This window comes from Loxodonta africana, chromosome 3 (genome assembly GCF_030014295.1).
Source record: "Loxodonta africana isolate mLoxAfr1 chromosome 3, mLoxAfr1.hap2, whole genome shotgun sequence".
NCBI lineage: Eukaryota > Metazoa > Chordata > Mammalia > Proboscidea > Elephantidae > Loxodonta > Loxodonta africana.
Window position 1 is genome coordinate 202097744 of NC_087344.1, and position 15727 is coordinate 202113470.

The following is a 15727-nucleotide window of genomic DNA, read 5'->3' on the forward strand; positions in this document are numbered from 1 at the left end:
ATCAAACACTTGGAAACTGAACAATACCCTGCTCAAAAAAGACTGGGTTATAGAAGACATTAAGGAGGGAATAAAGAAATTCATAGAATGCAACAAGAATGAAAACACTTCCTATCAAAACCTCTGGGACACGGCAAAAGCAGTGCTCAGAGGTCAATTTGTATTGATAAATACACACATACATAAAGAAGAAAGAGCCAAAATCAGAGAACTGTTCCTACAACTTGAACAAATAGAAAGCGAGCAACAAAAGAATCCATCAGGCACCAGAAGAAAACAAATAATAAAAATTAGAGCTGAACTAAATGAATAAGAGAACAGAAAAACAATTGAAAGAAATAACAAAGCCAAAAGCTGGTTCTTTGAAAAAATTAACAAAATTGATAAACCATTGGCCAGACTGACTAAAGAAATACAGGAAAGAAAACAAATAACCCGAATAAGAAACGAGATGGGCCACATCACAACAGACCCAACTGAAATTAAAAGAATCATACCAGATTATTACGAAAAATTGTACTCTAACAAATTTGCAAACCTAGAAGAAATGGATGAATTCCAAGAAAAACACTACCTACCTAAACTTTTTTTTTTTTTTTTTTTTACCTAAACTAACACAGTCAGAAGTAGAACAACTAAATAGACCCATAATAAAAAAAAAAAAAGATTGAAAAGGTAATCAAAAAACTCCCAACAAAAAAAACCCCTGGCCCGGATGGCTTCACTGCAGAGTTCTACCAAACTTTCAGAGAAGAGTTAACACCACTACTACTAAAGGTATTTCAAAGCATAGAAAATGATGGAATACTACCTAACTCATTCTATGAAGCCACCATATCCCTGATACCAAAACCAGGTAAAGACACCACAAAAAAAGAAAATTACAGACCTACATCCCTCATGAACATAGATGCAAAAATCCTCAACAAAATTCTAGCCAATAGAATTCAACAACGTATCAAAAAAATAATCTACCACGACCAAGTGGGATTTATACCAGGTGTGCAAGGCTGGTTCAATATTAGAAAAACCATTAATGTAATCCATCACATAAATAAAACAAAAGACAAAAACCACAGGATCTTATCAATTGATGCAGAAAAGGCATTTGACAAAGTCCAACACCCATTCATGATAAAAACTCTTAGCAAAATAGGAATAGAAGGAAAATTCCTCAACATAATAAAGGCCATCTATACAAAGCCAGCAGCCAACATCACCCTAAACAGAGAGGGCCTGAAAGCATTTCCCTTGAGAACGGGAACCAGACAAGGATGCCCTTTATCGCTGCTCTTATTTAACATTGTGCTAGAGGTACTAGCCAGAGCAATTAGGCTAGACAAAGAAATAAAGGGCATCCGGATTGGCAAGGAGGAAGTAAAATTATCTCTATTTGCAGATGACATGATCTTATACACAGAAAACCCTAAGGAATCCTCCAGAAAACTACTGAAACTAATAGAAGAGTTTGGCAGAGTCTCAGGTTATAAGATAAATATACAAAAATCACTTGGATTCCTCTACATCAACAAAAAGAACATCAAAGAGGAAATCACCAAATCAATACCATTCACAGTAGCCCCCAAGAAGATAAAATACTTAGGAAAAATCTTACCAAAGATGTAAAAGACCTATACAAAGAAAATTACAAAGTACTAGTGCAAGAAACTAAAAAGGACCTACTTAAGTGGAAAAACATACCTTGCTTATGGATAGGAAGACTTAACATAGTAAAAATGTCTATTCTACCAAAAGCCATCTATACATACAATGCACTTCCGATCCAAATTCCAATGACATTTTTTAATGTGATGGAGAAACAAATCACCAACTTCATATGGAAGGGAAAGAAGCCCGGGATAAGTAAAGCATTACTGAAAAAGAAGAAGAAAGTGGGAGGCCTCACTCTACTTGATTTTAGAACATATTATATAGCCACAGTAGTCAAAACAGCCTGGTACAGGTACAACAGGCACATAGACCAATGGAACAGAATTGAGAACCCTGACATAAATCTATCCACATATGAGCAGCTGATATTTGACAAAGGCCCAGTGTCAGTTAATTGGGGAAAAGATAGTCTTTTTAACAAATGGTGCTGGCATAACTGGATATCCATTTGCAAAAAAAATGCAACAGGACCCATACCTCACACCATGCACAAAAACTAACTCCAAGTGGATCAAAGACCTAAACATAAAGACTAAAACGATAAAGACCATGGAAGAAAAAATAGGGACAACCTTAGGAGCCCTAATACAAGGCATAAACAGAATACAAAACATTACCAAAAATGACGAAGAGAAACCCGATAACTGGGAGCTCCTAAAAATCAAACACCTATGCTCATCTAAAGACTTCACCAAAAGAGTGAAAAGACTGCCTACAGACTGGGAAAAAATTTTCAGCTATGACATCTCCGACCAGCGCCTGATCTCTAAAATCTATATGATTCTGTTAAATTAAAACTCAACCACAAAAAGACAAACAACCCAATCAAGAAGTGGGCAAAGGATATGAACACACACTTCACTAAAGAAGATATTCAGGCAGCTAACAGATACATGAGAAAATGCTCTCGATCATTAGCCATTAGAGAAATGCAAATTAAAACTACGATGAGATTCCATCTCGCTCCAACAAGGCTGGCATTAATCCCCAAAACACAAAATAATAAATGTTGGAGAGGCTGCGGAGAGATTGGAACTCTTATACACTGCTGGTGGGAATGTAAAATGGTACAACCACTTTGGAAATCTATCTGGCGTTTTCTTAAAAAGTTAGAAATAGAACTACCATACAACCCAGAAATCCCACTCCTCGGAATATACCCTAGAGAAATAAGAGCCTTCACACAAACAGATACATGCACACCCATGTTTATTGCAGCACTGTTCACAATAGCAAAAACATGGAAGCAACCAAGGTGTCCATCAACAGATGAATGGATAAATAAATTATGGTATATTCACACAATGGAATACTACGCATCGATAAAGAACAGTGACGAATCTGTGAAACATTTCATAACATGGAGGAATCTGGAAGGCATTATGCCGAGTGAAATTAGTCAGAGGCAAAAGGACAAATATTGTATAAGACCACTATTATAAGATCTTGAGAAATAGTATAAACTGAGAAGAACACATACTTTTGTGGTTACGAGGTGGGGGGGGAGGGTGGGAGAGGGTTACCTACTGATTAGTTAATAGATAAGAACTACTTTAGGTGAAGGGAAGGACAATACTCAATACAGGGAAGGTCAGCTCAACGGGACTGGACCAAAAGCAAAGAAGTTTCCAGGATAAACTGAATGCTTCGAAGATCAGCGGAGCAAGGGCGGGGGTTTGGGGACTATGGCTTAAGGGGACTTCTAAGTCAATTGGCAAAATAATTCTATTATGAAAACATTCTGCATCCCACTCTGAAGTGTGGCGTCTGGGGTCTTAAATGCTAACAAGCGGCCATCTAAGATGCATCAATTGGTCTCAACCCACCTGGATCAAAGGAGAATGAAGAACACCAAGGTCACATGATAACTATGAGCCCAAGAGACAGAAAGGCCCACATGAACCAGAGATTTACATTATCCTGAGACCAGAAGAACTAGATGGTGCCCGGCCACAACCAATGACTGCCCTGACAGGGAGCACAGCAGAGAACCCCTGAGGGAGCAGGAGATTAGTGGGATGCAGACCCCAAATTCTTGTAAAAAGACCAGACTTAATGGTCTGACTGGGACTAGAAGAATCCCGGCGGTCTTGGTCCCCAAACCTTATGTTGGCCCAGGACAGGAACCATGCCTGAAGACAACTCATCGGACATGGAAGGGACTGGACAATGGGTTGGAGAGAGATGCTGGTGAAGAGTGAGCTACTTGTATCGGGTGGACACTTGAGACTGTGTTGGCATCTCCTGTCTGGAGGGGAGATAGGAGGGTAGAGAGGGTTAGAAACTGGCAAAATTGTCACGAAAGGAGAGACTGGAAGGAGGGAGTGGGCTGACTCATTAGGAGGAGAGTAAGTGGGAGTATGGAGTAAGGTGTATATAAGCTTATAGGTGACAGACTGACTTGATTTGTAAACTTTCACTTAAAGCACAATAAAAATTATTTTTTAAAAAATGTAGCTCTACCATTTACTAGCTAAATTACATCAGACACACTACTTAGCCTAGCTTCCCTATCTGTAAAGTAGAAATTATAATACTTAACTGAGTTTGTGAGGATTAAATAAAACAATTATAAAGTTCAGTAAAAAGTGGTTACTTTCCCCTTCGCTTTGTCTCTCTTTACTCCCTTGGGCTTGTCTTTAGTCTTTTCTCCATTTCCCTATTTGGCCTCTTCCTTCCTCTCCTTGTCTCTCTTCTTCTCTCGTCCTTTCTTTCTGTCCACTTTGTCAGTCTTCATTCACTGACAACATGCAAGAACTGTATGTTTTTATTATTATTATTATCAGTTGAATTTAGTAGATAAAGTTGAATGTTTCTTGTATTCATTTTTTTAAATGATGGGCTAATGGACTTTTATTTGTGTTAAAAATATCTTAAAACATGGGGAAAAGCAAACTAAATTAAGTTTTTTGGTGGTTCTCTACTGATTTCTTCTACATATTTGTAACACTCAAAGAAAACAGCGTTCAAGCCTTGGGTTCAGAACATTAGATTCCAATTCTGATTTTGCCATTGAGAGCCCCTTTGCCGGACATGTGTCCTCTCTGTACGTAGATCTTGCTGTCCTAAGAGAAGAGTTATGTATCTGTTATTGGAGGATATCCTCTATGTGGCAGACATTCTGGGCTACTGTCACTCTGTACATCAGGGCACGTCCAGGGGACATTGGTTGATCTAAAATGGTACCGAACTCCTGCCTTACAACAGGATTGTGTCCATTCACTCACCATACACTTACCATGCATTTGCTACAATAGCTAAAATTGTGGAGCTCTTTCTCTGTGTCAGGGGATTATGTTTAACACTTTACGTAGGTTATATTTCACTTAGTCCTCACAACAACCCTTAATCAGGTACTATAAGGCACAGAGAAGTTAGGTAGCCTGCCTGAAGTTACCTCCCAGGTTCACCTCTAGCCTCTCTGTACTGCCTCCAGGATGCTTGGCTAATTATATTAATAAACACCACACGGGGCTCAAGGATGTGAACCGCTGCACACAAATTTCCTCAAAGACAATCCATTTTCTAGCCTTGAAACTAAACACATTTGACCAGAAACCATGGGAATAGACTTGCTCAGAGTCCCAAAGATTGTTTGGTGGCCTGGGAATCAGAGAGTCCTGGTCCTATAAAGGTGCTGCCTTTAGCTCATTGTGTAAGTATGGGCAGGCCCCTAGCCTCTCTGAACCTCTGTTTCATCTTTCAGGCAATGAATGTGTTATGTTAGAGAATACCAAGGGTCTGTTGCAGCTATAACATTGTGTACCTTAAAAGGGTAACAGGCCCTAATCCCTGGTCCCCAGTAGGTGAATTCAGATCCAACCTAATCCCATCTCTTTCTATCTATCCAACTCTCTAGGGACATAAATTCCACAGTCTCTCTTAGTTTCATGATTTTATCATTGTTCTCCTCAAGAAAGTCTCCAAACTAAGCCCCTAAATTCTGTAAATCAAGGCCAGAAACGATGGTGGTAAAGGAAAGGCCATCCCACAGCCTGTGGGAAATGACCCTCACAGCATATGATGAGAAACTGACTCACTTTTTGACTTTCTCTTTGCCAGGGTAAAAAAAAAATAAATGGTACCAACTCATCGAGAAATTCCTCTAAAAGCCCCTTTCCTCCTCTTTTTTATCACTCAGCTTTTTATTGCTCCTGTTTCTCCACATTCTTTTAAAAAAATGCAGGAGCCAAAACTGGACCCAATTTTCTAAGAAAGAATCAGAGCAGTTCTAGGTTTAAAAGAAGGACTTCCCAGGCTCTACAATTCACATGCCCCTTATTATTATCAGGTGCTCCTTGGAAACACTATGGGCAGTTCTACTCTGTCTTATAGGGTCACTATGAGTCAGAATTGACTCAACAGCAATGGGTTTGGTTTTGGTTCGTTATTATTATATATTTAATGAAAGAACCACTCTCCTAGCCATTTGACTTGTGGACCACTCTGACCCTAATCAAGCTGGGGAATATTCAGGTTGAGTTTTCGGAGATGGATTTAGACTAACGGGGAGGAAGTAGAAACGAAACTTCTCTAGTTGAGGCTGTTCATGTTCCCTTAATTCAATCTCACATGCTTAATGAAAATTTTATTTTTCCAAGTCAACTTGAAGCTTATCTATCCTGAGAGTAAATAATAACCCTTGTAGCCACCATGCCCTTGCTGATGGAAGTCAGACTTTGTTGTCACTAATCTTATTTTGTTACTATCATTGGGATGGAGACTACAAAGAGTAACAATTCTATCCTGATGGAAAGAAGACAGTCTCCACCAGCTGGATTTTCAGATCATATAATCCAGTCTGTAAGATCATTGACTCTCCCACAGCAAATATGACATATGTGCAAAGTAGGCACTCAACTAATGGCACCATGAATGATAGAATGAATGAACGAGTCATTTCAGGAGCACCTGCATTGCTAAAACTTCTGATCCCAGCTGGGTACATTTAGTTTAAACCATTCATTCATTTATTCATTTGTTTAATAATTATTTATTAAATGCTTACTATGTGATAGACAGAGCCCTGGTGTCGCAGTGGTTAGGAGCTGTGACTGTTAACCAAAAGGTCAGCAGTTTGAATCCACCAGCTGCTCCACACTGGTGATACAGTAGTGAAATAAAAAAAGCAGATAAAACCCCTGCTGTCATGGAGATAAATAAGTACAGGTAGTCCCTTACCTAATGAACGTGGTGTGTGAAAAAGAGGAGACAAAGGTTTCTGGTCTGAGCAACTAAAAACTGGAATGGCCATTTTCTGACTTGGGGAAGATGGCGTGATGAACAGGTTGTGGAGGGCAGATTATCAGGAGCTCAGGTGTGGATCTGTCACTTTTAAGATTCCTCCTAGATAGACAAGAATTCTACCACTGAACCAACACTGACCCGTAGTAGTATGATTCCAAAAAAGAACAACAACAAAACAAAACCCATTGCTGTTGAGTCAATTCCGACTCACAGCTATGAGTAGAAATGATTAGGGTTAACTAAATGATTCTGAAGGGCCGCCTCTAGCTCTGACAACTAGGATTCTAGGAAGACCATTTTGGTTGGTGTCATTCCCTCTTAGCAGGGGTCAAAGAACTTTTTCCCTCAAACTGGTCTTTTCAGGCAGAACCCTTCTCACAGAAAAAAAGCTCTTCAAGAATGAGGAGCCAACCAGGACTGACTAAACTCCCTGTTCCCATTTCCTGCAGAAAGGCAGGACTTCCTTACTCCAAACTTTATTACTATTCACTGCTTACACCATAAACCTGTTGAATTCATTAGTTAATTAACTGCCCATGTAAATTTATTTGTTACTTAAAAGAAAGACTTTTTGAAATTTTACAGGAATAGAAAACATTTTCAAAAAAAATTTTTTTTGACTCTAGAACAATCCAGCTAACCCACACTATGAATTGAAAGATGTAACGATTTGAATGCACAGTGAAGGTCTCTGAATAAGGCTGGTTTTGTCAGACCTGGGTAATGCTAATCATTCCAAAATACCATGGAATATACCAATCACAAAGGATTTATAGTAGGCCAAGATAGAAAAGCCAGGGGAGTGAAATCAAACCAGCAGGTTTTCCCAGGGTGAGACCTCTGGTAATAGGGGAGAAGTCAGCTCCACCCTAAAGGTCAGTCCAGCATTCCATTGGTAGGACAGCGCACAAGGACCTGGACCCCACAGCTCTGAGAGTTGCTGCCTGGCTACTGGAAGAACAAGGGACGAGACCTAGTTTGGTGATAGCCCACTCAGGGGACCATCGTCGGGGTTCCAGGAAAGAATATCTCTAGCCCTCTTTGCTGTACCAGCTGCATGGGTCAGTTCTGACTCAACAACCCCCTGTGTTTCCGAGTACAACTGTGCTCCATAGAGTTTTCATGGCTGTGATCTTTGGGAAGTAGAGAGCCAAGTCTTTCTACCAAAGCGCCTCTGGGTAGGTTTGACTGCCAACCTTTCAGTTAGTAGCTGTGTGCTTACCGTTTGCACCACCCAGGGACTTGCTCTTGGCTGTAAGAATACACATTTCCTAGGGTGAAGGGGACACTCAGTTGCAACGCTTGGGAAATTGTAGTGCCCAAAGTCCTTCCTCTCCAAACGTCTCCTTCCCATGGGGTTCAACTCAGCAGGAATCTCTCTTACACACCAAATTTGTCTCCCACTGCTATTTAGATGCACACTGGGCTCCCTTGAGTGGAGCAGGGAGGGGAGCACTCACCTTCCCTCTTCATGCCCATGACAAGGCACTTCTGATAGCGACAGTACTGGCAGCGATTTCGCTGGCGCTTGTCAATGAGGCAATCTTTATTATCCCGACAGGTGTAGATGAGGTCTTTCCTTATGGTTCTCTTGAAGAACCCTTTGCAGCCTTCACAACTGTACACCCCGTAGTGCTTTCCTGGGCACAAAGAAAGAACATGTCATAGGTTGTTCTGGCTTTATTTGGATCTTTCACTCACAGGCATCCTTACCTGTGCACTGGGACAGAAAGCAAAGAATGACTAGCAGAAAATGCAAGCCTGCTCCCAGGAACCAAAGTAAGGCACAGCCAAATATGCCTCTTCTTTTGTCTTCTCTCTGAATCTCTGTGTCTCTGGTGAGCATTATTAGAAAATTCCTGACCAAAGATCTTGTTTACATTTATTTTATCAAGGCAACTCTTGTGTTTGAGTGTTTGGTTAAACAAAACGTTCTGTCTCAGTTCAAGCCATTAGTGTACATAATAAATAAAAATATTTATAATCACCATCTATTTCCTAGCAGGAAAGGGACCTCAGCCTAGCCAATATTTCCCCATAATTGAGGCCCAAGGTCTTAGGAAACCCACTTAAAATAATTATCCTTTATCATGCACTATGAACAGAATCTTGAGTTATGTATGATTCTTTAAATGCTATTACCCATTAGAGAAATAAGTTGGTATAAGGTCTTTCCAACATAATATGACACTCAGTATTAAGATGTGACCTATCTGATAGAAGGCTGCTCTGCGTGATCCAGAATAGTCTATTATATGTTCCATTGCTCTTATTACCTGCTCCTACACTCGGCTTTCATTACCCCAACCAGGGATGGCTAATTTGTGTCAGGAGAATCCTCATGCCACCCCCCACACAGACATCATGAATTGATCACAATTTCTAAGTACATGTTTTCTCAATACTACGTTCCAGGCAGCTATGTTCAATTGATTGTAATTGTGGAATTTGGTGAAAAATACAAAGAAACTGATAGTTCAGAACATATTTATGTCTGATTCTTGAGTATAATATGTGATGTCATTTAGCTACTAATCAGACCTGACTTTCTAATTGTTTTATTTAGGCTGATGTTAAAATGAATTTGAAGTTCATGAGAACACATATACCCAATGTAAATATCTGTGGCCCAGGAGTGTACATTTTCAAGGAGCCACCCTAAAATGACATACTGGCTATTGATAATGCCTGATGAAAAGACCCCACCCCCCACCTGTTGCCATCAAGTCGATTCCAACTCATGGTGACCCTATGTGCTACAGAATAGAACTGTGCCCCATAGAGTTTTCTCAGCTGTAAACTTTCTGGAAGCCAATCACCAGGCATTTCTTCCGTAATTTCCCTGGGTGGGTTCAAATCATTAACCTTTAGGTTAGTAGCCGAGAGCAAACCATTGGTACCACTCAGGGACCTGATGAAAAGACTGCCTGGGCCGAATTAGTTGACTACACTAATTTACTGAACTTGAAGCAACAATAGATATGGAATTTTATCTTGAGTCAAAAGAACCTAATGCTCTAAGCTCCAAAATTTTTGCCCTCAAGAAACATGGGACCAATTTGTCAACTCTATGACATAGCTAACCCCATGGCCCTTCAATATGTGAGTGAACATCTCAGCGTTTCGACTAAAGTAACCACAGCAGAGAAAATCTGGGTCAGGCGTGGCCGGCGATCTGTTGCTGCGATAATAGCCAACCTAGAGAGCCCAAGTCAATGATTTGGAAATAACTTTTGATGGCAAGCAAACATCAACCATGTAGCTAAATAAGTTCCAGGCAAAGAAAAGAACCTCCCCCATTTCCTCACTTGTCAGAGGAGAGCTGTGGATGTCTTCAAAGCTGGGGGAGCACCAGGGAAGAGGCCTGGGGGAAATAATCTGGGAAGAGCGTCAGAGAAAATGAAGTAGGTTTATCTTAGGTGGTGACATTATGGATAATTTTTCTTTTGTACTTTTCCAGTTTTTCCACATTTTCTACACGAGAGACATTATTTTCATAAGGATAAAAAATAAATTTAAAAAATTAAAGAAAATCTATTTTGAGATACTTGGTAACCCACAACAGGTTCTCTATCCTAGATTCACACGCACCACAGTAACACCAGAGAGAAGCTTCTGAACGTTTCCTGTAAATCTAATCCTCGAAAATGATATTCGACTTTAAATTCATCAGGACTGCAGTCACTGATGAACACAGGTGACAGAAACTTTAAAGCCTGGACTGAGAGCCGGACCATCCTAAACAAACCAACCAAAACCCCAAACAAACACATTGCTGTCGAGTCGATTCCGACTCATAGCAACTTCACGTGTTACAGAGTAGAACTGCTCCACAGGGTTTTATTGGCTGTAATCTTCAAGGAAGCAGATTGCCAGGACTTTGTTCCATAGCACCACTGGGTAGATTTGAATTGCCAACCTTTAGGCTAGTGGCCCATGGCAAACTGCTCGTGCCACCCAGGGGTCTGGATCATCCTAAGGGGCTTTTTGCTTTCACTACATACAAAGTAGCCAGGTGGGTGGTGGAAAAAACTCCTTTTCTGGGACACGTGGGGCGCTTGGGGGATGGATGTCTGCTCTTGCACATACCTGAGGATCTGTCCCCACAGATGGCACAAATGTGTTTAACCAGAGGCCCAGGGCTGGTGGACAGGTAGTTCATGTTTCCAATCCCTGGAAGGCCTGGTAAGGGCTTGATGTCCTCCGAACTGCTGACGTTGTTCACCACATTTAGCTGCAAGAGAGGAAAGTAACAATAACACAGAGCTGGAGTAAACCAATCCTTGAGGCCTACAGCAAGGAAGGCATACTTGAGAAAAAAAAAAAAAAAACACGTTCTATTTCAGGAAGCATCTTCTGAGCCCAGAGTATCTGAAACTACCTCTCTGGAATATGAATTTAAGGGAGGGAGAAAAGAAAAGCGGTACAAGAGGAACTAAGTCATTTGCAGAAGCCAAATCCTAAACCTAACATCACAGCACGTCTCCAATAGAGCTCCCGGCTTTTATTCACTTTACTCATGTGTTTTCTTTGAGCTAGAAATCCATGCTGAGGGGCATGCCTAGCACAATGTCAACTGTGTTTTTAAATTTTTTATCAACTATCGACTGCCTGTTCAGTGGCTCTTCAAGGAGGAGCTTTGGCCTTCAGGCAAAAGTCAGGCTCTAAGACAGCCCAGTAGAGATGCAAATCCATTCACTCAGTCAAGGGACAGACATTCTGGGGTGCTCCCCGAGCCAGGCACTGTGCCAGGCTCTGGGGCACAAAGGCAAATAACGCCCATCTAAAGGAGCTCACACGAAATGGAAAAGAAAGATGGTGGGGTCACCATGAGTTGGAACTGACTCAACGGCAATGGGTTTAACAGTCATGGCAATAAGCCTATTGAAAGAATCTAAACCAAATACCCAAATTTCTGCAGTAGCACCAAAAAGTGGAGAGAAAGCCCCCAATCATCTTACAGAACTTGTCTACAACTAACAGATCATCTTCTCGTGAAAGCATAAAACCCAAGGAACCAGAGGCTCCGTCAGCCTTGTCTCCTAGTGCCCGACATGGGGCCCAGCATGTGGTAGGGTTTGAATCGGTAGATTTGAATGGCTGAATAAATGACTGTTTTGTTGACCTCTTTCCTCCTCCCTTACCCCACGTTAGGTCTCCACTACCGCTACCCTGCCTCCCAGTCCTCTTGGGGAGAATGCTGAGAAGCCACTGCTAAGTGTTTTTTATTAATTAAAGAAAACAAGTTAAATAAATGTGAGCCAACCATCCAATCAGCAGCATTTCCTGAGTACCCACTGAGTACAGAGCAACATTCTAGGCTTGGTGAAGGGAGAGATAAAAATGAGAAGACACATCCCTCGTTCTTCAGAAATGGAGGGGACAGAACGTGCCCCAAAATCACAGACACTTACAAGCAGGTTCAAACAAGTGTGGTGTCAAGTATGCATGTGTCTAAGGGTGCGGTGAGGACACGTGATGAACATCTGGGGCCTCACAGAAGGGTCCACTGAACCTCTGTATGGGCCATCTGAATTTTGAATCATACTGCCTAACTGAAGGGACTGTACTTCTCAAAGTAAGCCAAACATAGGCTTTTCTTCTCTATTCAAAGCCTTTGGGACAGAAAGAATGATCAATAAAACATAAGGTACAACATAGCCTGAGTTAGATTCCTCTGAAATGCACTAGCTTTTCAATTTACTGAGCAAATATTTATTGAGCACAGGAGGTGGGCTGAGGCTCTGGGTTGGATGCTTTGAGTGGTGCAGAAGAAAAAAGACACAACCTTCGGGGCCTTGCTTTGAAATTGAAGTCACCAGGAATTTCAAAATTATTTGTGCAAGGGGTGAAAACACATACTTGATGGGAGAATTCTGTCTCTCCACCCTTCCTCCCCATCTCTATCTGTGCCATTTCTTTTTCTCTCTCTCCCTTTTTTAACAAGGCTAAGACAAGATATCTGGAACTTGTCTCCAGTATTTTGTTCTGTTGTGGTGTAGTACAGTGGTTCTCAACCCTGGGGGTATGCCTGGGAGCGCTGAACAACCCTGAAGTGTGGGCTCCAGCCCCAGATATCCAGATTCAATGGGTTAGAGGCAGGCCTGAGCACCGGCATTTCTTTAAGTCCACCAGGTGATACCACTGTGCAGCTGGGGTGAAGGACCACTGGTGCTGTGGAAATAACATCACTTTGGTGTCACACAGACCTGGGCTTGAGTCCCAATCTGCCCTTACTGGCTGCAGGACTTCAAAGGTGTTATTAGCTCCCGGGGCCCTCAGTTTCCTCATTTGTAAAACAGTGTGATAATACCTGGGAGGGCTAGATGGGATGATGATGTATAATGCCCATCACAGCACCTAGCACACAGTAGGTGTTCCATCAATTGTAGTGATTATTATTCCAATAACATCTGATGAAGTTAGACAAGAATTTTGAGTGTTTATTATGGGCTAAGCATTCTGCCCCCCACGTCTGTCAGTTTGTCGTACTGTGGGGGCTTGCGTGCCCCCCACATGTCTGTCAGTTTGTCGTACTGTGGGGGCTTGCGTGTTGCTGTGATGCTGGAAGCTATGCCACTAGTGTTCAGATACCAGCAGGGTCATCCACGGAGGACAGGTTTCAGCTGAGCTTCCAGACTAAGACAGACTAGGAAGAAGGACCTGGCAGTCTACTTCTGAAAAACATTAGCCAGTGAAAATCTTATGAATAGCAGTGGAACATTGTCTGATATAGTGTTGGAAGATGAGCCCCCCAGATTGGAAGGCACTCAAAAGATGACTGGGGAAGAGCTGCCTCCTCAAAGTAGAGTCAACCTTAATGACGTGGATGGAGTAAAGCTTTCGGGACCTTCATTTGCTGATGTGGCATGACTCAAAATGGGAAGAAACGGCTGCAAACATCCATTAATTATTGGAAGCTGGAATGTACGAAGTACGAATCTAGGAAAATTGGAAATTGTCAAAAATGAAACAGAACACATAAACATCGATATACTAGGCATTAATGAGCTGAAACGGACTAGTATTGGCCATTTTGAATCAGACGATCATATAGTCTACTATGCTGGGAATGACAACTTGAACAGGAATGGTGTTGCATTCATCGTCAAAAAGAACGTTTCAAGATCTATCCGGAAGTACAACGCTGTCAGTGATAGGATAATATCCACACGCCTACAAGGAAGACCAGTTAATACAACTATTATTCCAATTTACGCACCAACCACTAAGGCCAAAGGTGAAGAAATTGAAGATTTTTTTATCAGCTGCTGCAGTCTGAAATTGATTGAACATGCAATCAAGTTGTATTGATAATTACTGGTGATTGGAATGCAAAAGTTGGAAACAAAGAAGAAGGGTCAGTAATTGGAAACCACGGCCTTGGTGACAGAAACAATGCTAGAGATCAAATGATAGAATTTTGCAAGACCAATGACTTCTTCATTGCAAATACCTTCCTTCACCAACATAAACAGCGACTATACACATGGTGGACCTCGCCAGATGGAATACACAGAAATCAAATTGACTACATCTGTGGAAAGAGACAATGGAAAAGCTCAATATCATCAGTCAGAACAAGGCCAGGGGCCAACTGTGGAACAGACCATCAATTGCTCCCATGCAAGTTCAAGCTGAAACTGAAGAAAATCAGCAAGTCCACGAGAGCCAAAATATGACCTTGAGTATATCCCACCTGAATTTAGAGACCATCTCAAGAATAGATTTGATGCATTGAACGCTAGTGATCGAAGACCAGATGAGTTGTGGAATGACATCGAGGACATCATCCCTGAAGAAAACGAGAGGTCATTGAAAAGACAGGAAAGAAAGAAAAGCTCAAGATGGATGCCAGAGGAGACTCTGAAACTTGCTCTCGAATATCGAGCAGCTAAAGCAAAAGGAAGAATTGATGAAGTAAAAAACTGAACAGAAGATTTCAAAGGGCGGCTCAAGAAGACAAAGTAAAGTATTATAATGACATGTGCAAAGAGCTGGAGATAGAAAACCAAAAGGGAAGAACATACTTGGCGTTTCTCAATCTGAAAGAACTGAAGAAAAAATTCAAGCCTTGAGTTGCAATAGTGAAGGATTCCATGGGGAAAATATTAAATGACACAGGAAGCATCAAAAAAAGATGGAAGGAATACACAGAGTCATTATATCAAAAAGAAGTAGTCGACATTCAACCATTTCAAGAGGTGGCATATGATCAGGAGCCGATGGTACTGAAGGAAGAAGTCCAAGCTGCTCTGAAGGCATTGAAGAAAAACATGGCTCCAGGAATTGATGGAAAATCAACCGAGATGTTTCAACAAACAGATGCAGCACTGGAGGTCCTCACTCATCTATGCCAAGAAATGTGGAAGACAGATTCCTGGCCAAATGACTGGAAGAGATCCATATTTATGCCTATTCCCAAGAAAGGTGATCCAACTGAATGTGGAAATTATAGAGCAATATCATTAATATCACACGCAAGCAAAATTTTTGCTGAAAATCATTCAAAAATGGCTGCAGCAGTACATCGACAGGGAACTGCCAGAAATTCAGGCCTGTTTCAGAAGAGATACCATTGCTGATGTCAGATGGATTCTGGCTGAAAGCAGAGAATACCAGAAAGATGTTTACCTGTGTTTTACTGACTACGCAAAGGCATTCGACTGTGTGGTTCATAAGAAATGATGGATAACATTGCGAAGAATGGGAATTCCAGAACACTTAATTGTGCTCATGAGGAACCTTTACATAGATCAAGAGGTGGTAGTTCGGACAGAACAAGGGGATACTGATTGGTTTAAAGTCA

The 15727-nt window shown here is 41.3% G+C and overlaps 1 protein-coding gene across 1 annotated transcript in view; it reads right to left on the reverse strand.

Moving 5' to 3' along the window:
• RXRG (retinoid X receptor gamma) overlaps window positions 1–15727 on the reverse strand; it is a 76599-nt gene that overhangs the window by 13407 nt on the left and 47465 nt on the right. The window contains exons 3-4 of the mRNA XM_010594928.2: window positions 11008–11152; window positions 8379–8558 (exon numbers count right to left, since the gene is read on the reverse strand). Of these exons, the coding sequence (XP_010593230.1) occupies window positions 8379–8558; window positions 11008–11152 (325 nt within the window). The remainder of the gene's footprint in view (window positions 1–8378; window positions 8559–11007; window positions 11153–15727) is intronic.